This window comes from Pleurodeles waltl, chromosome 1_2 (assembly GCF_031143425.1).
Source record: "Pleurodeles waltl isolate 20211129_DDA chromosome 1_2, aPleWal1.hap1.20221129, whole genome shotgun sequence".
Classification (NCBI taxonomy): Eukaryota; Metazoa; Chordata; class Amphibia; order Caudata; family Salamandridae; genus Pleurodeles; species Pleurodeles waltl.
Genome location: NC_090437.1, coordinates 971,430,026 through 971,456,096, shown reverse-complemented (window position 1 = coordinate 971,456,096; position 26,071 = coordinate 971,430,026). Strand labels below are relative to the sequence as shown.

General features: G+C 43.5%; 1 protein-coding gene across 3 annotated transcripts in view; it reads left to right on the top strand.

Moving 5' to 3' along the window:
- PDGFRA (platelet derived growth factor receptor alpha) overlaps positions 1 to 26,071 on the top strand; it is a 91,128-nt gene that overhangs the window by 28,039 nt on the left and 37,018 nt on the right. For 2 of the 3 annotated variants that reach the window (XM_069201169.1, XM_069201184.1), the window contains exons 2-8: positions 7,195 to 7,258; positions 11,865 to 12,176; positions 15,244 to 15,510; positions 17,489 to 17,619; positions 23,011 to 23,185; positions 23,578 to 23,767; positions 25,878 to 25,993. In XM_069201169.1, the coding sequence (XP_069057270.1) occupies positions 7,195 to 7,258; positions 11,865 to 12,176; positions 15,244 to 15,510; positions 17,489 to 17,619; positions 23,011 to 23,185; positions 23,578 to 23,767; positions 25,878 to 25,993 (1,255 nt within the window). The remainder of the gene's footprint in view (positions 1 to 7,194; positions 7,259 to 11,864; positions 12,177 to 15,243; positions 15,511 to 17,488; positions 17,620 to 23,010; positions 23,186 to 23,577; positions 23,768 to 25,877; positions 25,994 to 26,071) is intronic. The other variant, XM_069201175.1, reaches the window with a different exon arrangement.

The following is a 26,071-nucleotide window of genomic DNA, read 5'->3' as shown; positions in this document are numbered from 1 at the left end:
GCCCATCTCTGAGGGCTGCGCGAGCGAGGCCAGATACTGCTCCTGGGTGATCCTCGGCAGCTATTAAACGCTACTGGGGTGGTCATTCCGCGCTTTATATTCTTAAAGTTTATAGTGCGCACTCCTGATCTAGTACTCAAATGTAGATAAATACGTAGGAAGGACTCGAGTGTGATTGTTCAACATCTTTAAGAGTCGGTTATTGTGGCAGGAAAAGCTTCATTCATTTACCACATGCGCTGGGGTTGATAACTCCAGCTAAACATGCAAGCCTCTCTGTGAACATGTGCCCACGGGGTGCGCCTAGATTAGGGCATCGAGGCGCTTGGCTTGTGTAGGACTCTATCTGCAAAAAGTAACTAGGTCCGCGGATCTGGAAAAATACCTTTACAAGGGAACCGTGAAAGACAAATGTTGCTACGAAAGAACATTTTTAGGTTGCTACAAGGAACAATACAACCCAATAAAATACAGGAGGGGGAATTACTTTACTAGAATAGTTACAGGCACAATAAAAGGGTGGGGTTATTGCTATTTTAGAGATGAAGGTTAGGATTACTAGGTTGGGTCGTGGGTTAGGGTTAGTTGGCGTTCGGGTAAGTGAAGTGGTAACATTTACAGTTCAGTTTACGGTTAGGTTTATGGTTAGGAATATACGCAGGACATTACATAGACACGCACAGCCGGGTACTCAGTATCTACACGTCTTTGCTCGGTGTAGCATCAGCACTTCTCATCATGAATGCACCACTTTTAATATGAGAGTCCTGGCACTTCTCAGTAACAAACGGCTACTCAGGAATAGTGAGCAAATGTAGTTACACCTTTCCATGTTATGCACCAACACTAGGTTAATTTTACCAGAGGGAAGATTAAATGAATTCTTCAAAAGGGGGGCATTTTAGAAGTTTCGTTTGCAGTCGTGAACTTAATATTTTTCTGTAGCCGTTTCTCTCTGAAGGTATTTCTCAGTAACACCTTTCCTCAGTAGTAATTTATCTGTACCAGTTGTCAGTGATACCAATCTCTATGTCATTTTTCTCTGTACTAGTTACTCCGTGAATATATTTGTCCTTATACAAATGTCCAGTGGATTCCATGCAGAGTGGTTCTTCCATACCCCATCCTCTGGGAGTGCTTTCTTTGTAAAGTGCTTCTTGCTTACGACTTTCTTCAGTAATAGCCTCTCTGTAAAATATATTTTTCTGTAACAACTTTTTTATCAGCGATGGTTTCTTTATAAAGGTATTTGCCTGTAACATTTTTCCGTCCTGGTTTTTACATGGAGGTATTCTTCATTGTGACATTCATTCAATCCGGAGATGTTAAAAGCTGATCTTAGCCGCCTGAGGAGGCGCAGCCACACCCGTTGTAGATAACGGAATCCGCCCTGAGAAAAGAACCACCCGGATCCCTTCCCGCCTCCAGCCCCTGGTGAGGTCACGCACACGTGACCCACCCCTATGATGTCAAAGGGGCGGGGCCAGGAGCTGAGCTGTCAGGGGGCGTGGCCGGGCCTAGAATGAGCACTGTGGCTAAAGCCCAAGAAGTGTACGATAGGCTTGGACAAGTTGCACACGTATGGCGAGGCCAGCTCCCCCATGCAGTAATGCTCGTTTCCTTTGATTGCGCTTTGTGTGTGGCACATGTAAAACTCGTTCTTCTGAGTTGAGGTAAAGACTGACAGGTAAACGTAGAGGTCCACCTGTCTCCGTTCGTAGATTCCAGCGTCTGAAACTGGGGGGCAGGACTCCAGCAGTGTCCCCCCCCGAGGCTTAAATAGTGTCTTCTAGGGTAATGGTCACATTGGAGAAATCAAGAAACGACTGAGACGTTTAAAGGCACGGGCAAAGTGGGGTCTGGCCAGGGCCACAGCATTTAGGTGGGGGGGGGATAGAGACAGCTTTGTTCTGCAGTCTTGCCCTGATGACCTTAAATATTTCTTAAACAACTTGCTTTACATACGGGTTCCTTTCATTGAGTTTTAATGTGGGTGGTGTGCGAGAGACTTTAGAATTTGGACAGCGCGTCTCTGCACTGTTAGTGACCTGGCCAAGAGGGCATGAAAAAGCTGAAATTGGTTTATAAATTCAAAGCTGTTCTGAACAGGGCCCCCCACAATACGTTTGCCCCAAGGCCCCCAAACTCCTTAAAACGTCCCTGGGTACGGAGGGTTTTCATCCTTAACTCCTAAGGCAATGGGAGTGCATAACGCATAAAACCCCCCACTTGGTCTAAGTTTGGTATCTCCTGTGCCACTGAAATCACGTGGCAGGGGAAGGTCAAACTATGAGGCAGGGTTGAGTAAGCTATGTAGCAAGTGGCAGCAAATTATCCCATACATTTGAAAAAGTATTATTTCATTATTTTGTCATTTAAAAAAAACAAAAACTTATTACGGCTTGTGTGGGCATCATTTGCATCTCATTAGTACAAGTTTAATAACAAAATAAAAGGAAATGTGACCAGTCAGCCTTTGCAAAGTGCCTTCCACTGCTCAGCAACAGGTGTCGTTGACCTTTTAGCAACATTTGAACCATTTAAACCAGAACACTTTTTTAATGTGCCGATTATGCAGCAAATGACGCAAGAGTTAAAAAAAAGAGATACATTGAAGGCTGGTGGAAGAAGGAGTCATGATGATTGATAAAACCATAAAAGTCTCGCTGTTCCGTAACCCTGGAATTCTGCAGCAATGATGGCGAAGCCCTAAAAAAACATTGGGTTCCCGCGTATAGTTTTACAGTTTTAATGCTCAGCACTCCGCACAGCTTCTTTTTGGTTCCTGGTGAATAAAATGCAGTTTGTTAGATGCACAACATGTTTTCTCATACCCTTTCATCGTTTTTTTAAAAGGTTGGACATTTTCTTAAATTTGGTAAAGTTTAATTTGGAAAAAACATGCATTGGCAAACTCAATATGCGTGACTTGAGAAGCATACTCTATTTTTTGACACGCATTTGCAATAACTATCACGTTTGGAAAAGTAAAAATGCAGCAGTGGCGACATTTAATGTTGTGTTATAAAATTGAGGTAAAAAAGTGCACTCCCTTTCACGCGGTTGGGCCCCTGTTATCATGAAAAACGATTTATTTCAAACATAAACGGCTGGAGAATTTGCAACCAATCTGGCGAAGTTCTACGTTCCCAATTTTGCGCACTCATGGTTGGCATTCCAGGGCTACAGGGAACTGTTTATGGCGGAGTTGTGGAAGGAGGCAAAATAACCAGTGAAAATGTCACAGAAAAATATCCTGATGTCCCGTACCGAGGCAGAGATCTCATGCTGAGAGCGTGCTGTTACCGTGCTATTCGGATTAAGACACTGTAACTATTTAATCTCTCAGGCGCTACCGTCAGTGACCTTCCAATAGCGTTACTATGCTAAATGCTCCGAGATCAGGGTTTCTTAGTCTAGGGCGCCACCGTGCGACACTTCTTGCAAGGGCTGCTTTTAGTAACTTTCTTCAACCCTATGTGTAGAACTCCAGAAGGAGCCCCCGGTGTGCACAAAAGGACAGACTCACTCCCTGATTTCGATGCAAGGGTCGCATTGTTGTCAGTGAAACTTTAGTGCCACCATAAATACACGCCGTGAACTTAATTCGTTTCTGCTGGTTTTAGATTCTGGATTTGTTGTTTTGATGCAGGTTCTCCATAGGGCGCCAAAGTGAAACTCCTTTGACATGTTTTATTTCTATGCTATAGGAATGTTCTAGAAACGAACTGGAAGAAGCACAGACTATAATAAATGGTTTGCGTTGATTTTCTATTCAATCCGTTTGTTACCATCTTGATACGCATGTGCTCGTTTATAGTCTGCTCTGTTAAACGAAGATCGAATAACCATTGTGCGTAGTTGGAAATTACCCTTGCATAAATTATCGTAATGTTTCACATTCCACAGTTTACTAGCGAGGCAGGAACATGCAGACTAGAGTTCCCTCTAGTGGTAAACCAGAGAGTTTGACATTCCTTCAACTTGTTCTCCTTTGTCGTATTTCCTTTAAATAAATTACCCGGGCTCACCTAACCTTTTATTCAGACTCGCTGGCGTCCCTTTCAGCGCATGCTCACAGAGATTTAAGTGTATTAACGAGCCTGCACTGGAAATTAATATTTTTCAACCGAACGGACAAGCCCTACCGCCCATACTTTGTACAAAAGCTGTTTTTAAACAAACTAACCATTCGGCCTGTAAAACACAGCCTTTCACAATAGTAAATAGGTGAAATCACCCCCAATAGTATAATATCTTTCAGAGGTTTAGAAGTTACCTTCATGTGGCATGTGCAGGACTCTTATAATGCACGAGGCTTTTAAAGCAAAGAAAGACACAAGGACCACTGAAGTTAAAGGAAGTTTGCCTTGTACGTTTTCCTAAAGAGTGTGGCTTGTGTGTCAGTTTCACAGGCGTTGGATGCTCTTTCCAAAGTTTCGCTACCTGGATACATGGAGGGTACTTCTAGTAGTCCTCTGGTGGTACTTGGCACTTCTCTCACATTTTGGAAGATAGAGCTTTAAGTCCTAGTTGGTTTGTATGGTCGAGGATATTCTTCTCGGTATCCTATTGCCCTCCCCAAAACATTCCCTAAGTCACATCCTTGACCCTAATTTTTGACCTGACGGGAAGCCACTGTTTATCTCTAAGGATAGGTGTCCACTGGCATCTAGGCCATATTCCTAGAGCTGACCTTGTTGCTGTGTTTTGTATAATCTGTGGCTTTCTGATATTTCCGGCAGTGCTCCCAAGGAGTTGGGAATTGCTGACCCATTTTGACTTTAATTATCGCCCACACTATCTCCACTTTCTAAGGTTCTTTCCCTGGTTCACTAGCTGCTCCCAGTAGTTTTAGTGATACTTGGGTGAAGAATAGGACTGTAAAGACTTGCTCCTCTGTTGATAGTTCTCCATCAAATATAACTCAAAGGAGCAGATTTACTAACACTTTGAATCAGTTTAAAGTGATGCAAACTGGCATAAAGTGTAGAATTCGGATTTACTTTCCAGTCCTTTTTGCACTGGGAAGTTGTCCTAAAGTAAAACAAAAATGATATATGTGCTAAATTGCATCAAGGGAGTGTACTTCGGGTGGAAACAGAGTGCTCTCATGCAACCACTCAGCTATTTTAACCCAAGCCCTTATCACTGAAAAAAGGTAGATAGGGCTTTGTATGAAAAATGTAATCTCCTGGAGGCAGGTCTGAAGTTATTAAAAAGTAACTTTTCTGCAAACTTTTCTAACTTTGCATCAGTGCTTAGTTTGTAAATAAAAATGTGCCGGTGCTCAAAGCTCTACTCTGAAACAAGCAGCTGCTGCAATTATATGTGCGAGCCTGGAATACTGAGGTAGCATAACCCTAAAACCATCTCGGGCCTCTTTAATCCATTTACGGCCATTCCCTGCCCCTTCAGCTCACTCTTGCAACTTTCTGTCTTTGTAACACTTTTTCATTTTTCTCATCCTCCATCTTTCCCATATGTGTCTTTTGCTCTCAGTAAATGCTTGAGGCAGAAAAATAAGTGCTGGCCTCCAAACATAAGTGCTGGTACACGCACTGGAAATCACTGGCTCAAATTAAGCACTGCTTTGCATGAGTGCCATATTGTACAGCACACATACACACTTGTAAACTTTTTAAATTATGTCTAAACACCTTCAAGTACAAAGTTTATGCCAAACGTCACACACACACACACACCATTGTATTATGGTAGAAGGGAATGAGCGAGGCATAAGGCTGCCTAAAGCACACCAGTGGGGGGGGGGGGGGGCAGAGAAGCAGCACCGTATATTAGGAGGAAACTGTGCCATATTTTAGTAGATATAGCACTGTCCTTCTCTCTCCCTTTGACTCTGCACAACAACTTTGGTTGCTGCACTGCGTTCTGTCAAATTTAAATGAATCCGGCGTAAAAGTTTTGATTTTAGCAGTTCATGCTGTGGTATGAGTGATCTAAGAGTGGAACAATGTGACCGGAGTGACACAGTTCACCTCTTCACCCTTCATCGGTGTTTGGTTCCCCTCAAACTGCCACACGGAGAACCTCACCTTTCAAACACTAGTAGTTTTAACAATTCTATCACCAAGAAAGGCCCCAATAAAATAGGCACAGTCTTCATGTTACTGTCCCACTGTCGTCTGCTCATCCAGCAAAACCTTCTCCTATTCCCAAGAATACACTGCAGCTCAACTGATGGGAGACTTTCCCGCCAAAGATGTCACGGTGTCAGCTACTCCCTTCAAGACAAAAACTCCAAAATATGTTCTGAACGAGCCACATACTTATTATTCCTAATAGGAAGCACGTTGAAGGGATTCAGTCTGTAAAGCTGCACTATAGAGCTCTGTTAATTCATTCATTCATGGTTTTATAGTCCACTGATGATTGGGGTGTTGGCAGGGAGACAGTGCAGTGATGTGGTAGTAGGTGGAATGGAGTCCCTTGGCTTCTCGCCCACTTCCAGTCCTATCTGTAGTGTTCTGGCCTCTTTGCTTGCAGACTGAAGTTCAGTGAGAAGGGGCAGTCGAGCCAGAAGCTGAGAGTGGTTGCTGCTATTGCTCGGTGGATGTCTGTGGGGAGGTGACAAAGAGAATGCATTGGAATAGAAACCTGAGACGTTTTAAGCCAGGCATGGACAAAGTGGGCAATTGCCGAACTCTCCAGCCATCTAAGGGCCTCCTCAGATCTCTGATCTCTCAATTGTAATTCACTGTCAAAACCTGTCTCCACCTCTCTGCCTGCCTCTTCTTCTGTCTCTCTATCCCGTGATATCTTGTGGCAAGACATATTTTAACTTTTTTGCATGATCCTGTTAAAGTTTTAACATATAATTTAGTATTGTTTGTCATCATGTGGGTGTGACTTAGCAGGACTTGGGTATAAAAATGTTAAGTTGCTCCAAACAGGGGCCCTCAAAATATGACTTGCCTGGGACCATATAATGACATATTGACATTTCTCACGTTGTCCCATGTGGAAAGTACATAATACAGTAATTTTGGGGGTCGTTATGCTGCTGTGAAAGGACCTCTTTTGGTCCTGCTGTCATGTTCACTGTGTCAGTGTAGCCATGTTTATTCTCCCTTGAGGCACGTCTAGCCTGTCCTTATTGGTAAAGAGGCTAGTCCCGGTACTAGAACTGCAAGTAACGGAGATGTATTTTCTGACTTCCTTTCTCTCTTTCAGCTGGCCGTGGAGATGGCCCGCTCCCTGAAGGCATTCTTGGCCCTGGGCTGTCTCTTGATTACAGGTAAGCCAGGCACCTTGTCTTTATGTGTGACGTATGTCCCAAAAATCAGATGCCTCTGATGTGGCAGACCTATTGGGGACACCATATTTAAGTAAGTCATTTAATAGGGTTAAAAGGCTATATTTTGCTTCTGTCTATGACCGAGGACGACAAATCTAATGACTACAAGTTGTCTTGTCATGGCTGTGAATTCCTTATTTGTTCTGTTTTATTTTCCTTTCACCCTGGTGTCTCATGCCGACCTGTGTGTGTGTGTACTGGGGCTGGGTGCTGAAGTACTGATATTTTCTGGGGCATATTATATACAGAGATTGAGGGATGCATTCTAGAGAGTATGTCCTTCAGAGACCAAGGGATGTTTTTCCTTGCAGAATATCTAATACGGAGAGGGAGGGGTCCTGGAATGTTGTGTATAGCATAGGGAATATGACCTGCAAGGCTTGGAGATGCTGCAGTGTGGGGTATCTCAGTTTGTTTCATGAGGGTGCAGTCCTGTGGCATATATTGTTGGGTATATCTCATGCATAAGCCGAGGGATGCTGTAGCATGCGGAGCGTCTCACAATGAAACTGAGGGATGCTGTGGCATGTAGCATATCTCACAATAAGACTGAGGGATGCTGTAGCATGTAGAATATCTCACGCTGAGACTGAGAGATGCTGTAGCATGTAGAATCTCTCATGCAGAGATTGAAAGATGCTGTAGCATAAAGAATATCTCACGCTGAGACTGCAAGATGCTGTCACATGTAGAATATCTCATGCAGAGACTGAGGGATGGCGTAGCATGTAGGATTTCTCATGCTGAGACTGAGGGCAGCTGTAGAATGTACGTAATCTCATGCAGAGACCAAGAGGTGATGTAGGAAGCAGAATATCCCACACTGAGTCTGAGCGATGCTGTAGCATGTAGGATATCTCATGCAGAGACAGAGAGATGCTGTAGCATGTAGAATATGTCACACATAGTCTGAGAAATGCTGTAGCATGTAGGATAACTCATGCAGAAACCGAGGGCTGCTGTAACATTTAGGATATCTCATGCTAAAGCATGTAGAATATCTCACGCTGAGACCGAGAGATGCTGTAGCATTTAGAATATCTCACCCAGGACTGAGGGATGCTGTAACAAGTAGAATATCTCACTCTGAAACTGAGAGTGCTGTAGCATGTAAAATATATCATGCAGAGTCTGAGGGATGCTGTAACATGTAGAATATCTCACGTTAAGCTTGAGAGATGCTGTAGCATGTAGGATATCTCATGCAGAAACCGCGGGATGTTGTAGCATTTAGGATATCTCATGCAGTGACCAAGAGATGCTATATCATGTAGAATATCTCACACTGAGACCGAGAGATGCTGTAGCATGTAAAATATCTCACACTGAGACCGAGGGATGCTGTATCATGTAGAATATCTCACACTGAGACCGAGGGATGCTGTATCGTGTAGAATATCTCACACAGAGACCGAGGGATGCTTTTGCATGTAAAATATCTCATGCTGAGACTGAGGGGTACAGCAGCATGTAGAAAATTTCATGCACTGACTGAGGGATGATATAGTATCTAGAATGTCTCATGCTGAGACAGAGGGATACTGTACCATATAGGAGATCTCAAGCTGAGACTGGGAGTAGAATATCTCACGCTGAGACCGAGGGATGCTGTAGCAGATAGAATATTTCACACAGAGACGGAGGGATGCTCTAGCATGTATAATAGCTCATGCAGAGACCAAGAGATGCAATATCATGTAGAATATCTCATGCTGAGACTCAGGGATGATGTAGCAGGGATGTCTCATGCAGAGACTGAGGGATACTGTACCAAACAGGATATCTCAACCTGAGATTGAGAGTAAAATATCCCATCCAGTGACCAAGAGATGCTGTAGCATGTAGAAAATCTCACACAGAGACTGGGGGATGCTGTAGCATTGAGAACATCTCATGCTGAGACTAAGGGACGCTGTAGCATGCAGAATATCTCCCACAGAAACCAAGGGATGCTGTAGCATGTAGGACATCTCATGCTGAGTCTGAGGGATAATACAGCATGTAGAATATCTCACGTAGTAACGAAGGATTGATGTGGCATGTAGAATATCTCACACAGAGACCGAGGGATGCAATGGTATGTAGAATATCTCACACTGAGACTGAAATATGCTGCATTATGTAGAAATCTCAAGCAGGGACTGAGGGATGCTGTAGCATGTAGAATATTGCACGTTACGACCTGAGGGATGCTGTAGCTTGTAGAATATTGCACGTTATGACCCGAGGGATGCTGTAGCATGTATAATATATCACACTGATACCAAAGAATGATGTACCCTGTAGAATATCTCATTCAAAGACTGAGGCATGCTGTAACATGTAGAATATCTCACACAGACACCGAGGGATACTGTACAATATAGGACATCTCTTGTTGAGACTGAGGGATGCTGTAGCATGTAGAATACATCATGCAGAGACCGAGGAATGCTGTAGCATGTAGAATATCCCACACAGAGACCGAGGGATGCAATAACATGTAGAGTATCTCATGCTGACACTGAAAGACACTGCAGTAGGTAGAAAACTACCTGCTGTTGCATTTAGAGTATCGCGTGCTGAGACCTAGGGATGCTGTAGCATGTAGAATATCTCACGCTGAGACTAAAGGATGGTGTGGCATGTAGAATATCTCATGCGGAGACCAAGGGATGCTACAGCATGTAGAATATCTCACACAGAGATCGAGGGATAATGTACCATGTAGGATAGCTCATGCTGAGACAGGGATGTGGTAGCATGTAGAATATCTCACGCAGAGGCCTGGGGTTGCTGTAGCATGTGGAATATCTCACCACAGACTGAGGGATGCAATAGCATGTAGAATTTTTCACGCAGAGTGGGTGATGCTATAGTGTAGATCATGTTGTGTTGCATAGTGAATGTAAAAACTTGGGGTGCTGTAGAAGGGGCATATATTTTGCATATACTGAGGGATGCTGTAGTGAGGGGCATAGTTTATGCAGAGGCTGAGAAATGATGGAGTATCTTGAATATCTACTGCAGAAGTTGAACAGTGCTTAGTATTAGACATATTATTAGGTATAATGCATGCATAGGCTGGGGAAGTACTACCACGTAAAATATCTCAAGCCGAGACCAAGGGATGCTTTGGTTTGGGGTGTATCATGTATCACACCTCATGCAGAGATCACGAGAAGGTTTAGAGTGAGGCATACTGTTGGGTATCTTCCATGCAAAGACAAATATGCTGTGGCATGCAGCCTATGTTGAGGGCACTGTGTGCAGACCGTGGGAGATGGTGTAGCATGACACTTATATAACTGGGCTTTTGCCATGAAGCAACATGGATGGCTAGCATGAGACATGTCTTGGGGTGTTTCATTTGCTATGAAGTAACAGGGGTGTTGGCGCATGTACCCTATCAATTTCCTGCATTTTATACAGAGACTAAGAGAGACTGAAGCATGAGACATAGCACTGGGTATTTGCCACGCAGGACAGGGATGTTGCTGCATGTAGCATAACATGGGGACACATTGAATGCAGACACTAAGAGATGATGTAGCTTCAGACTCAGCGTTGGGTATTTGCCACGCAGAAACAGGGATGGTGTTACATGTGGCATACCAATGTGGGGCATCTCACGCAAAGAATGAAAGATGATGTAGCATGCACAGAGAAGGGGGCTGTTGCTTGCAGCAGACCAAAGTGTCACATGTCACGCAGAGACCGAGATGTGCTGTAGTGTTGGGCACATGTCATAAAGAGGGCGAGGGATGCTTAGAAGTGGAGAATGTCTCATGCAGACACTCAGGCCCATATTTATGGGCTTTTGGTGCAGGGCAGCGCAGCAGGTCAACTTGCTGCGATGCTCTGCATCAAAGGGAAAGGACAGGAGTGCGCTGTATGTAAGCAATACTGCGCATTGCAGGTCTTTCCCACTGCTCTGGTGCCATTTCGGCAGCCTTGCACTAAGGTAGGTGCCCGTGCACCATGGTGCAAGGGTGTCTGCATTGTAGGCAAGATTGTTTTGTGCAGGAAGGGGCACCTTCATGCACAAAAAGAATCCTGGGAAGCTTTTTCCTCTTTCTATGCATGCTGCAGAATGCAGCACACATAGAAAGAGGAAACAATTAATAGAAATAAAAGAGACTTCTGTTGCTGTGCCTCCTGTGGGGACGCATACGTTTTTGGCACATCCCTGGGTTCACAAGCTCTTGGCAGGCGAGGATGCGTCAGAATCCATGGGTGTTGCGAGGGAACACCCACCGCAATACCCATGGAATGTCACCCTTGCACAGAATAAGACAACACAGTGATTTGTGCTGCCTTGCCTTACTCCATATCTATGAGGCCTCTCAAAGCCCCACAAAATGGCTTTTACGTGGCCTCATAGATATGAGTTTGTGGTGTGCACCGCTGTTGCGTCACAAAAAGTGATGAAACTTGACACAAGAGACTCATAAATGTGCCCCCAAGACTGTAGCCTGTAGCCTGCAGGATGCCTCCTGCGGAAACTGTAATTGTGAAAATTCCTAATCATCAATGTCTGCTAATAATCCTTCTGTCTTCTCCACAGGCCCAGGGGCAAGCTTTTCCCAGTACCCTATCCCTTCAGTTATCCCAAACGTTTATGAAATGGTAGTGCAGCTGAATTCTTCCTTAACCCTGAAGTGCACGGGGGAGAGTGAGCTCAGCTGGAAGATCCCTGAAGCGGTGGAGGAGACCGTTGACATCAGCAGCGAAGAGAATAATAGTGGCCTCTTCATCTCTCTACTTGAAGTAAGGAATGCCACAGCCGCTCACACGGGCAGTTACACCTGTTATCACAACCACCATCAATTCGAGGACAGTGACGTTGTAGGCAGAGACGTGTACATCTATGTGCCAGGTGAGTCCCAGGGAAGTCTTTCCACCATGTCTATGATGATGGGCGCAGGGAAACACTGAAGAGGGCCCACAGTGTCGCTCCTCTGTCAATGATGACTGTAGCTGAACACTAGTATGCGTAGCAGCCAACACACTTTCCCTGCATGGCACGGCAGTGTGTTAATGCAGTTATATATCTCTACATGACACTCCTCTGGAGGTTTTAGAAGGCACGAGGAAGCGAAACCAATCTGTCAAAGATCGTTGAAAAAACACAAGTTCTTAATGTGTGACCCTGGGCATAAAAGTCATGCTTTCTCTAAAAGTGGTGCTCTTAGTCAAACACATTCCTCTCAGCTTTATTTTCTTTTTATTCGGGCTGATAATTTTAACCCACCCTGTGAATCAGGAAAAAAGTAACTTATTCTGCAAGGTAATAATCCCAATGTGAAACTACAGTATAACACATTCTCACTCTCCATTTTGAGGTAAAAATACTTATTCATAACTCTCACCCCACAATTATCGTACTCTTTATGGGCCTGTTAACAGTGAAATGTATACCACTTCCTTTTTAAACGGAATAATTGGATATTTCAGTAACACTCCATATATTCACAAAAGCAGTGCCAACATGGCAAGAACGCATGTAAAATAAAATATGTCTTCTTTATTGCACATAACTCATACTGTCCTCGACAGTCACAAACCAGTACTTGCTGTGACAATATTGCCAGCACAATGTTTTGCAAAGAGGTAACCAGATGTGCTCTTGCAACAGACTTATTTCCAGGTCCTTCACTCATCCTCAGTTTAGGTTATCCTAAAGTTTTCGGGCTGGGCGTTTTTTGGTTGCAGATGTTGGGTGTGACTTTGGGGCAGATATTTGCTAAGGTGAAACGTTTCATTGCATAGGCTCACACAGGCTCTCAGTCTGATGACTCATCATTATCACTGACCAATGTTAGGATTGAGGTTGTCAATTTTCTAATGAGTGGCTCATGGTAGCTGGTGTATTTTAAGTGTGGAAAGTTTTTGTTATTTGTCTTGTGTTGACCCCCATTTTTGCCATGCCTGGGGTTTCCAGCATTTCATGCCGTCCGTGACCTTCCATAGTTTTTGCATGCATACTGGCTATATTTCCTTGCAAGTGCCAGTTAACGCTGGACATGAATGTGTCGTTTTCTTGCAGGTTAACTTTAATTTCATTTTCTGGTGGCTTTTTCACTGCACAGATGCTGGCAATCATATTTTTCTTGGAACAACTTAAAAGCGGTGTGGAGCCCACTTGTTATTGTGTAAAGCCACATTTAGAAAATGTTCTACAGTATTCATGAGGATTACAGAAGCTTGTAATAGAAACGTTTTCCAACTTTCTTTTTCAATAGAAACATTTTATTGCAATTTTACATGTAAACAATACATTTTCCTTCCCCAATATAAAAGCCAACTCACTCTGTATAGCTGTCTTTGCACAGCCCAGGATTAAGTCAAGTTCCATCATTCACACATTGCCACATCTTTACCCTTTTAGTGTCATCAGTTTGACAGGCCATGTTAGTTCCACAATTTTTTTCCAATTTCTATCATACTTGCAGGGGCATCCCCAGGCCTCATAAAAGGATTCCTTCATTTTGCAACACCAATCCATGCCCCGAGTCCAGGCTGTAATTGAGGGGGCAGTTGGGGAAGTCAAGCCACTGGCAATGTTTCTCTTAGCTATTAACATGCCCACCCAAACCAATATTCTATCCCTCTTGGGCTCTCGTAGGACAAGTATGCCAAGCAGAGCAATTCTGGGATCCCTGCACATAGTGTCACCCACCATGGCAGACAATACATCAGATACAGCTCTCCAGTAATCCTGAATCATTGGACATTGCTAAACAATATGGAGAAAGTCTCCCATTTGGTTCTTGCACCAATAGCATCAGAGAGAGGCTACAAGACCTGCCTTCTGCAGGTGAAGGGGGAGTCATGTAGGCCTGATGAAAGTACTTAAACTGTATAAACCGGAGTCTCGCTCAGTCATGGCTCGCATCATTAATGAGCAGTGGGGCAGGGACAGCACGCGGGGGGCAGCGAACGGGAGCGGGTCACAAAATTAATTAAAGGAAAATAAAATAAAATAAAAACTTAACAAGCTCTTCCCTGTGCCTCACCTCTCCTCCGTCTCCTCAGGCTGCATGCAGGCACAGGCTCCCAGCCTGCCCTTCAGCCAATTCTGACGCTGCTCAAAGCAGTGTCAGGATAGGCTGGGAGTGCCCAGGCAGACTGGGAGCCTGTGCAGGCTCTGTCCAGCTCGGCAACTGTGTTGCTGGGCTGGAGAGAGCCTACAGCGCATGTGTGTTTGGCCGGCCTGAGATGGCCGGCCAAACACACAAACGCTCTGAGGGGAGTGCATATGGCACTCCCCTCAGTGCTTCTCACCCCAGTGGCCCAGCCCCTTCCACCACAAAGGGATAATAAACTATATTATCCCTTCGTGGTGAAAGTTTTGCAGCTTCTGTACCTGGCAGGAGGGGGGGGGACGCACCTCCACCCTAATGGAGGAGCCGCCCCTGGTCTAGCTGAGATCGTTACGGTACAGTGGGCCATACAGGCATCTCTCCAGTATGCCTTTTCTAATTCTCCTACATGACCCTCTCCCTCAGAGGAGTCAATGATGTTTGTGCGTTCGCTACCAGGGATTTATACATTTGGGAAACTCCCCGCCCCCCTCCCCCCGTGCTTACATTATTTTCCAAGGGGCTACATGAAGGTAAAGTTAGGAATTGGGCATTTGGAAGTCGGCCTGGAGCTCCTGAAATGCCTTCATATGACAACCACTCCACAAGTCGCCGAGCCTTGATATTCCAATGGAGGCATTTCCCAACTTCACACATCCCTAGTGTTTGTCAGGAGTAGGACTGCCTTCTAGAGTATATTTAATGTCTATATTTTGGGTACGATATTCTGGTCCCTTACCGAACAGGCAAGAAAGAAAGAAAAGACGGCACAGGAGAATGCAGAAGGAGGGATACATCTGTGTATTTTCTTCAACTCTGGGCCTTGTAGACTGTATAATCACCATGTTGCTTTTTTAACAGATCCTTCTATGGTCTTCGTGCCATCCGAACGGTTGGACCACTTCATAGTGGCAGAGGAAGACGATTCGTTCATCATCCCATGCCGCACCACCTCACCCAGTGCGCAGGTCACTCTGATTAACAAAGACGACTCCAAAGTGGTGTTTGCCTACTACGACAACAAGCAAGGCTTCTTTGGGAACTTCCCCTCTGGATCATATATCTGCGAAGCCACCATTGATGGAGCCAGGTTCCAAACTGAGCCATACTTCTTGCACACGTGGAAAGGTATGTGCTGTGCAATGCATGATATTTTCAGGCTCGAGCTTGGAGATGGGGTGGTCCTGGTCCTGGTCATGGTCATGCTAGGAGACTGCTGGTCCAAATGGTAATATCATTCCAAACAAACCAATTTTCAGTAATGTGTCTGGAACTGTAATGTGCTTTTCTGTTTTAGTAGGTAAAAATGTCAATGAATAAATTAGTGTCGGGGTCAATGTAGATTAAAAAAAACAATTACTTTTGTCTAAAATAGTTTCTGTATTTGAATACGTTACAAATGAATGTGCAAATGTTCCACACTAGTCAATATAAACTTCAACATATTGCGGAGTATTACATTAGGAATTATGTTAACCACAGCACCAGGCAAGCAATTACATCCTCCCTTCGTTAATGTATGTATTGTCGCTATTCCATAAGAAAGTAGTTTGGCTCTCATGATAGGTGGGCTGGTAAATGGGCTGAATTTTCCCCTTTACCAGAGTTAGTGATAGTGGGGGTACCAGTAACTCAGAGCATGGAGATAACCTGGCCCATTACAAGTTATGGTTCACTAAGGAATGAGAAAAAGCCAAGAAAATAGGTAATTTCAGCCTTGTTCCCTGGTAATTCCTCATTTTCCCCATACTTTCACACAGAGATTTCCTCTGTTTTGAGTAGCCAAAAGCTTCATGAGTAAAGAGATCCATGGTTGGGCAGGTAACTGTTGTTGAAAATTTACTGAGCAATCTAGCACACCACTAAAGGTCCACAGTTTTGTTACCATCTCGATTGGGGTGGTTCTTGATGTTGTGGCAGTCAGTCAGAGTGGGTGGTGAATGCATTGGTGGTTTTGTGGGGGGGCGCGCAGAATGTGTTTAGTGATGCGAGGTGTGGGTTTTTTGTGAAGCTGACAGAATTTCTGGTGTTTGGACTATCATTGTAGCTGGGGGACTGCTGAAAGTAGATGTCCTGTGGCAGGAGACGCATCGGTGGGAGACTGTGTGGTGCGGTCATGAGAATTGATGGCTTTGGAAGTGGGGCGGCTTTGTTGCTGATACCGGATGTACAATTTCAGTGGGTGTGTTGGCTGAGTCTGGTGATAGTGAGAGTGAATGGACATAAAATGGCTATGAATTAACATAAAATGGGTGAGTAGGTTAGACTACATCATGTCAGGCCGTGGTTGACCATAGTGCTAGTGGTGCCTGTGAAAGGTAGTGAGTGTAATAGTGAAAGTGGAGTGGTGCTGAGAGTTGAGGGGTAGGAGTAAAAATGGTGTTGAAAGTAGATAATGTGGGGATAGGATGAATGACTTCACTGGATTTGTTTGTTTTTGATGGAAGTGTATTTAGAGATAAGCGGAGGCGTAATATAGGCCTGCAAGTGTATGTTGTGCAGAGAGCGGGTGCAATATATCATGGCGGGAGTACATGTGATGTTAGCATGTGTCTCACGGTGGATTTGCAGACGAGCAGGGCTGATCATTGGGGCAGGTAGAGTTTGATGGCCCAAGCAATCTGTTAACACTTAAGACAGTTTAGCCTTCCTAATTTTTTCCAGTGACCTCACCCACCAATATCAAGCACTTCGTAATGTTGACACAGTCGAGATCACATTAGGAGTCATTTTTAAGAACATGGCTATCCCATTCAAAATACTCAAAAGAGAACATCTTGTAAAGATTGGGTTAACTTCAGAGGCCACACATTGAAAATAATTCCATTAACCTGGCAACGCAGCATCTACATATGGATGTACGCTGCACTTTCAATGACAAATAAAAGCGTCCAAGAAACAATGGCATTTTTACAGGATGGGCTTATTCTAGATTTTTTCCACCGTCTTTTAGTTATTCACATAATTACAGTGCTTGGAAATCTAGGCTTCTGTGGGCACCAGAATTATGAGCGACCTGCATGTGGTAATCGTACCTGCTGGCTGGGTTTTATACAGTGTATTTGATATAAGCACTAATATTTGATGGTCTTTCTTTCCTTTTCAGCTACAGGTGACATTCCAGTCAGCATCGAGGCCAGTAAAACCGTGTTTAAGACGGGGGAGGCCATCTCTGTCTCGTGTGTAGTGCTGGATAACGAACTGGTGGATCTAGAGTGGGACTATCCAGGAAAATCAGTAAGCATCTGCTTTTTAGTCTGCATTTAGTGCAGTAGATTCAGAACCTCCCCTTCTTTAGTGAAGACGCTGGGGCTGAGATAAGAGCTAGTTAATGGTGTTAGCAGTCGTAACAATTTCTTGGGAGTCAGGTAGTCTTTTACTTGATAAATAAGAGGTAATGTTTATTTTCACTTATAAAGTCAGCGAAGAGTCGAGGATTGGTATAAGAGTTACTGATGAATGGTGTTACCATTGGCAACAGTATCTTGGGGGATGAGGAGTCTTTTGCTGAATAAATAATAGATAATGTTGTTTCACTTATAACATCTGCTGTCAGACTGCCCAGTGAGTTTTGCCTCTACTCAAGAAATCTATTGGTAAAATGCAGGTTTGCAGTGCTGTCACACTGTATAACTGGTACCAAGCACTACGTAAAAGTAAATTAAACTACTTTGAAGCCTGCTATCTTGATAATCACAAAACCCTCTCTGGTCGTACATGTGCATTTACAGCCATCAATGGCTGGTTCATGCTTGCTAAGTATTGACGAAAGGGTGCCTAGCAACTGTGAATCCATGTACTCCTGCATAACTGTACACCACAGCATCGAACAAGTAATGGGAGCAACTCTCATGCAAGGAACTGGTAGGAGGTGTTAAAAGTGTTTGTAGCATGCGAGTCTGTGGACACCAACAACCATCTCAGTCTGGAGCTTCCCACACTCTTCCCCAATCCTTTCCCGTCCCGGAAATGGCCATAGGAGGGCAGTCAAGGGCTTTCCAGAGTGGGAGGGAAGCCAGTTCTCCCCCATATTTCATGGCATATATGGTATAAATCTTTTCCGTGAGGAATACCATTTTCCCGGTGGATAAAAAAAAGGAAAATAAAAAAATGTCAATTTTCACTAAAGAGCTGCCGCGCCTGAATGTTGGCTTATACAGTGCTTGCAGTTCTGCATAGTGAAAATGCTGACACACAGCTTAGCACATGACCTTCCCAGGAGTACGCCAGGAGTCTTAATGCAGCTTTCCAAAAATAACCCGCAAAAAGGTTAGTGAATCTCAAAAAAGTTTGAAAATGTTTAAGTGGGAGAGAAAATCTCCACACTTACTTTGATGTTCTTTTTTTTGGGTCGATGCCACAGTGCTTTGCAGCAGGAATTTGCAATAGATTCACATATTTTGTGTGTTCAGACACATTGCTGTTGGGATTGGAATTTCAGTTTGTTTTTCACAAAGTTATCATGGGAGGGTTTTAATAACACAAAATAGACAAGACACAGGCAGCAACTGAGGTAGGTCGAACAGCCCTCTGTGTCCTTGAGAAACAACAGGGAGAGGGTTAGGGGCGCATATATTCTTCCTCCTTATATGTCGTGCTATACCATCATTAATGAGAAGACGGGAAAGAGAGGAGAAATATGTCACAAAAATCCAAATTGCTAACTTATGTTTAATTTACTTGTATAGTGCACACTGCACCACAGTTGTTTTCAGGCACTTTTTGCGAGCGAGCGAGCGATAGTACTTTTGAATAAAAACATTGAATATTATTTATTGTCTAGTGCAGTGGTTCCCAACCTGTGGCCCGGGGACCCTGGGGGTCCGCAAAGCCTCCTCAGGGGGTCTGTGACTTCATAGAAAATTAAATAACATGAACAGATTAGGTCCCCAACTTTAAGTTGGTGGTCTCCGGATTCTGATTTAGTGGGGGTCCCCCGGTTCCAGTATTGATAATGCGGGAGTCCACAGAAGTCAAAAGGTTGGGAACCACTGGTATAGTGGGTTCAGAGGAGGGTGTTCCTCTTAGTGTAGAGCAGAGGTCTTCAAACTGAGGGGCGGGCCCCCCTAGGGGGGGCCTCAAGTGATCCCAGGGGGGGCGCCAAGCTCTGGCAAAAAAGAAATATTATACAGATAACATGCCTTCGTTTTGAGCAGAAGCATGTTCCTGCAGTTTTTAAAAGGTAACAGTGCTTAACTGCAATGTTTAAATAGATTTAGACATATTTAAACATTGCCATCTTTCCAAAATAATTGTGGAAAATTCTGAAGGGGGGCCCAATGATTTTCATTTTTCAACTGGGGGGGCGCGGCATTAAAAAGTTTGAAGAACACTGGTGTAGAGCATTTCTGCCCTCTGTGGATGTACGAATCTGCATAGCAACATCCACAATGACCTTCTGCTATCATATCATCTCATCACATAAACCCAGACCAAGCATGTTTTCAGTTTTGCCCTGAGGCTAATGCGGTTTGGTTTCTTGCCGATCATGCCAGATGCGAGGGTCTACCATTAAGAAGCATTGTTATCTTGTCAACATCGTCCACTGTGCTCTTTCTAATATTATCTTGTTTTAATTAAAATGTGTATTTTAAATTACTAAGTTATGAGTAAAATATTTTAGGTGTGCAGACTGAACGTATATAGAGTAGTACAGGTGAGAGTAATTCCAAGCAAATATGGACCAGATGTAACAAAGGATTTTACCCATTCTGTATCTATGGGAAAAAGCTTTCGTACATATGGCCCTAAGTGCTCACTTTTCGAGCATTACGTTTTCTCTCCTTGTTTAAGTACTCTGAGGGTGCATTTGGTTTCAGGCTCTCACCCTCCTTTACTCCCCCTTCTGTGTTCCTCTTTCTCGTCCTCCCTCAGTTGCCATTCTTATTTCTTTCCCACTCAGTTTCTCCTGCCGTTCTTGCTTCCTCAGTCCTCCAAGTGTCTGTTTTCTTCCCCGGCCCCGTCTGCACACCCTCAGTTACCTGTTTCCGCAGGTCTGTACATCATATTGCACACCCCCCCCCCCCATGTCCTACTCCCCTGCTCTCGCTCCCTTTATGTTGCCTTTCCCCCCAAACTCCCCCCCCCCCCCCGTCCATGTGCTTGTGTGTTTGTTGTAAGTAAACAAACACGCTCATTAGCACTGGCCACGTTTGTAGCGTTGTTTGCGCAGCATGGCTAAAAAATAATTGTCAAAGCCAGCGCTTTAAACGGGCCGGTGCTAACCGGTACGAAGTACCTGCCCTTTTTTATTCTGAGGGGGAGAGAGCCTGCACTTCTCAGGAGAATTTTTAATAGAAGAGTACTGACACTTCTCCGTAACAAGCAGGTACTCTGGTATAAGGTGTCTCATCCCATTTTCTTTAGCCACTTTTGGTGAGATGGTGCAATGCCTTTGCTGTAGTTCGAACATTTCTATTTTTATTTCTACATTTTTATTTTTCCATTTCAAGTGCTGGTCAGGTCAATAAGTAGCTCTCCTAGGCGAGACCTATTGGGTTTGCCGATGTGTATTGTAGTGTATACCTATCAGGAGCCCTATAGTGAACGACGCCAGTGCTAACCAGCGAGGGATGACACTCCCTCACCGCATCCTGTTGAACTTATCGCGGAGTGTTCAGCGGCCTGAGAGGACTGGGGTCCGCACAGAGCCAACTTCGGGGCGTCCTGCTCCCAGATGTAGGAGGGGCTGAAGGGTTCTCATCATCATTTCTAAAACCTGATGCATTGCCCGTGTCTAGAGTGACTCATTTATTTTCTCTGTTATCCTTTCTTCTTTCCTGAATGGTTGTATTGTTATGGACTTTGGTATGTAAAGACCAAAAGAGTCTCAATGCTACGTACATAATAAAAACACATTCAAATGACAAATTGTCGCATGGGGGTTCTTCTGAAGGCAAAGGTTCTATGCTGGATGTGAGTCGATTGAATGAAAACAAACCGGCGATGCGCTGTAGGGGGCGCTCTAACTCCTCCGAGTGCCACTCGGCTGCGTGGCACTGTGGTCTTTGGAGGAATTCCTGGAAGCGTGTTTATCCAGACAACTGCAAACACACACATCCTGCTCCGCTCACGAGAATACAGGGCTCTCGCCTGTTTGCTCAAGGTGATTATACCGTACTGCAGGTTTGCCAAGGCAAATATTTGTGTGTGTGTGTGTGTGTTCGAACTACAGCAAAGGCATTGCACCATCTCACCCAAACTGGCTAAAGAAATGGGATGAGACACAGTTATCTGCCTCACTGTGCTCCAGTGTTTTCACAAGTTGTGCTGATCTCTGCCACCACTATATGTCATCCACATAGTGCCAAGAGAAGGATTGCACTATCGACAAAGGGTAGCTGCTGGCTGATGGGTTTCAGCCCTTCTTTGAAGCAAGTTCTGACTCATAAATGTTTGAAAAAAAATATTTGACTAATGTTTGTCCCAGAAAGACGTTGACTAAGAATCCCACTTTGAAGGTCTTGGTGTTAGTTATTGTGCCATCTCTACTAAAATATGGTGCGTTTCTGCTGCCTCCTGTCACTGGCACCTAGTGCCAGTGCAGGCACCCTGGCGCCATAGTCCAAGGATGCCTGTGTTTCAGGTGGGGTTGCTTTTGTGCAAGTAGCAATACCTTCTGACACAAAAGCAGTCCTTGTTTTTTTGTCAATTCAGCGTGGAGAGGAGGAAATGCCCTTCCATTTGGGGTTCACCTTGAACCTCTGTGGTGACTGTTCTTGCCAACTCAGCTTAGAGGCCGGTGGTGCCCTTCCTGTTATACTCTACTTGACAATCAACAATAACAGTTTTTTTTCCAACTCGTTTTAGATACTTGGTGATAAATTCACCAACACAGCTGTCTCATGAGACAATAATCCCGTGATTTTTCTCTATGTCCTTATTTCAATTTCTGTTCTTCCCATCTTCCTCTTTTCCTCCGATACTGTATCTTCTGTTTTCTCAATTTGCATTCTCCATTCTATGCCCTGTTGTGGCGTCTTTCTCCTATGTGTGAATTCCGTATTATCCAAGATTACATCTGAAGTGTCTATTACGCTAAAAGTTTAAATATTTCACCAGCTTCTTGTTCTATGTGAAAAATAAATATATATCGTCACAATTTAGAACTATACCTTCACAGTGAAACAGCTGTACCTCTATATAGATTATCACTGTCAAATCCCCGATCTGTGTCTGCATTGTCTGATAATAAAGAACTACTAGGGATTAAGGAATGAAAACCCTGTAGCACCTACAGCTCCTTTAACACGTTCATCATAGATTCTTTAAAAGAATGAGCTGCCTGTGCAATAGAGTCTATTTTAAAAAGTATAGGAGAACCCTGTAAGATAAGCAATTTACAGAATATGCAATGCTAAGGAGAGCGCTTTATCTCACTGTGCATGCTTAAGTGCTTGGCAGAATTCTGGCATCAAATAACCTTCAGTGGGCCCAAGCATAAGTCTGAATCAGCAGGTATATAGCAGTGCTTTGAAACAGATTCTCTTGTCAATAAAGGTTTATAATAATTGTCAGGGTATTTGAAAGTATGGTGAAGAGAATGTGTTAGACGGTGCTGGGTGAATTCGGTGTTTCTGAGTTTTAACTTCAGAGATAAAGTTCTAATTTACTTTTCCTTTTTTAAAGCAGACAGAAAGTGGGGTCATCACGATGAAAGAAATAAGGGTCCCGTTCTTGAAGCTTACATACACCGTAACCATACCTAATGCCACGGTGAAGGACAGTGGCGAGTATGTATGTATTGTCCGACACGCAACCCAGGACTCAAAGAAAGTGAAGAAAATTGACATCATAGTTCACGGTACTTATTCACTCCAAGTGTTGACTCGAATAATGTTCCAACATTTGGCCAGTATGACACTTTGTAAAACCACTGATTTCAACTTTGTCCCTCTCTCATCGCCCTAGGCCCTCCATTGCTTTTAACTTCTTCAACTTTTCTTTCTTCAGAAAATGCACTCTCTCTTCTTATTCACTATTGGATAAGCCCTTCTCTTGGAATTGAGATGAATGACATTTGCAGTAACTCACACCCTCAAAGTTCAGTGCCTCTTATAAAGATATTTCATTATTGACATCGGTTTCAATTAATGTCATATCTATTTGAGTTTAAGTCGTTGTCCTCAATTAGTTTTGGAACACTTGTATTAACGATGCTGATGCCTAAAGGTCTTCTTTCTTTGTGGCTTGCAGATAAAGGATTCGTCCAGTTGGAGCCTAAGTTTGAATTGGAGGAGTCTGCAAACCTTCATGAAGTAAAAAGCTTTGTGGTAGATGTACAAGCATACCCCACTCCAAAAATCACATGGCTGAAGAACAATGTCACCTTGATTGAAAACTTCACTGAGATCATCACCAGCACATTTCAGACGCAAGAATCCAGGTATGCAGTCCCACTGTGTACGCATAGCAATGGCGATGGCTAAGAAGGGTTAATGGTAACTGGAAACAAACTCCCTGTAGAAAAGTGGTCACAGCTTGAATTTATCAGTTACTCTGAAATGCACAATTTATTCCATTATTTGAAAAAAAAAAAACACTACAATCTACTTTAAATTCAGAAATACACAACACTAAAGTTTCGACAAATAAACTGCCATAATTCAGAAAAAATATATATTTTGAAAATAGTACATACCTTTAGATGCAAGCACAAAAACATCACGCAAACAAACATGACGCATGGCTGTTTGTACTGTATAACGTTCCAGTGCACCACTGAAAGCAAGACTGATCTCACTCTGTCGCTTTCTATCTCTCTCTCTTTGTGCCTGCCTTCCTCGATCACCTCCCTCTTTTTCTCCTTCTCTGTCTTTCTTTCTGTGGCCCTTTCTCACATTCTCTCTCACTCTCTCTTTCTCTTTATGTCCTTCTTTTTCTCCCCCTATTCCTTCTGTCTCTCACTCTATTTTTCTAACTCTTTCTGTTCCTCTCTGCTCTTAACCTCTCCGTATTGCTCAACCTCTGACAGAGAAGCAAAACATGTCCACTAATATAAGTAGAGAAGCATTACAGAGAAAATAAGAACAACTCCACAAGGGTTGGCTTGTTCTTCAGCTACACCTTATGCAAGAGTTTCATAATCTGTTCGCCATGCTGTATATCCACGTTCCATGTGTGTAGAATCTCCTTTGTACATATGCATTACGTGTACAGTACGTGACTGTGACTGTGGTTCACTATTTGCAACATACACTTGTCTAGAAAAAACAACAAACCCAAAATCAAATAGAAAAATTCTATCAGTGTCAAAGTTTGTATAACCTCAGTAAAAGCCAGAAGGTGCATTATAGGTAAACTGTACTACAGTGTTAATGCAAAAGGAAAACATAAAGGGCTTTTTTGATTATGTAAATTTGTTCAAGTATGCAAAATGTAGCTTTGTCCTGTGCAAAGTACGTGCTGATGTTAGGTCGTGAGATCATCTATCCAGTAGCAAATATTTAGTAGCAACCACAAGTAATAGCTCGTTTCCCAGTCCCACTCTCAGTACAACATTCACTCTGATTTAGGACAATATGGTTCTAAGCTAATGCCATCACATATTTTCTACATTGGCATAGTTCCTAGGAATGCAGTCTGTTATTGTTTTGGACTTTGACATTCCTTCTCCCAGGCATCTGATTTCCTTCCCCATACTTTCAGCTAGGACAACAACTCACAGATGGATTGTACTCTATGATGCCGTGTGTCTTGATCTCCCTGCCAAATGTGCAATGCTTGAGGCATCTACTTCAACACTTGCCATAATTCACTGAACTTCATAAATAATAAATGGAACCAGCACTGTTGATAGTCTGTGCGATGGAAAGTACAAGTTGCATCAAGGGCACTGCTAAGATCTTTCTGTTTTCTGTATAGAACAAAGGGTTTGAGATCAGTTTGTGAACTTTGTCATTACTGTATGACAGGTTTTAACCACGAGTAGATGATGACAAATGCAAGGCGGAGCGATCGTTAATCTTTTTATGTCCTGGTTGTGTGGTATACTCGAGGGTACCCACTTGTCATACCGTACTCTGGCTTAAGGTTAAAGTTTCGATGATCCCTCTTAGTCATTGCCGTTAAAACCAGAGATCTCAGATCTGCATCCCATTTCAGATTCTAAGTTGAACACAATTTCGGCTCAGACCAGGGGTATCTCTCCTCCATTCCAACTCTGAATGGGCACAAAAACCACCAGGGAAACAACCACAGCTGTTCGTTGCAGTATTGGAATTTCCTCACAGCGGAAGATGCAGGTCTACATAGGTTGTTTCGTGACACCCGGATTTGTATATGTTACACGTGAATGTGTCATAAATATTTCATATAATTGCAATCTTTGTGTCGGAAGAGTAATTAAAAAAAAAGAATTTAAAGCTCCTTGTTATACCTAAAATATTTGAAGAAAGATATTTTGCACAGATGATGTCTAATAATGTTAATGTGGCTGAATAAATTATTTCTGCATTTGCTTACTAGAACTATTAAAACATTCACAATCTTTACAGCTACCAAACCAAATTAAAGCTGATTCGTGCCAACGAAGAAGACAGCGGACTCTATACCATTGTCGCTCAAAATGATGATGACATTAAAAATTACACATTTTATTTGCACATTAAAGGTAAGCCCACGGTGGCCTGTTTCCTTCAGGTTAGTTCAGTTTTTATTTTTTCCAAGGCCTCTGCGTGAGGTCAACAAA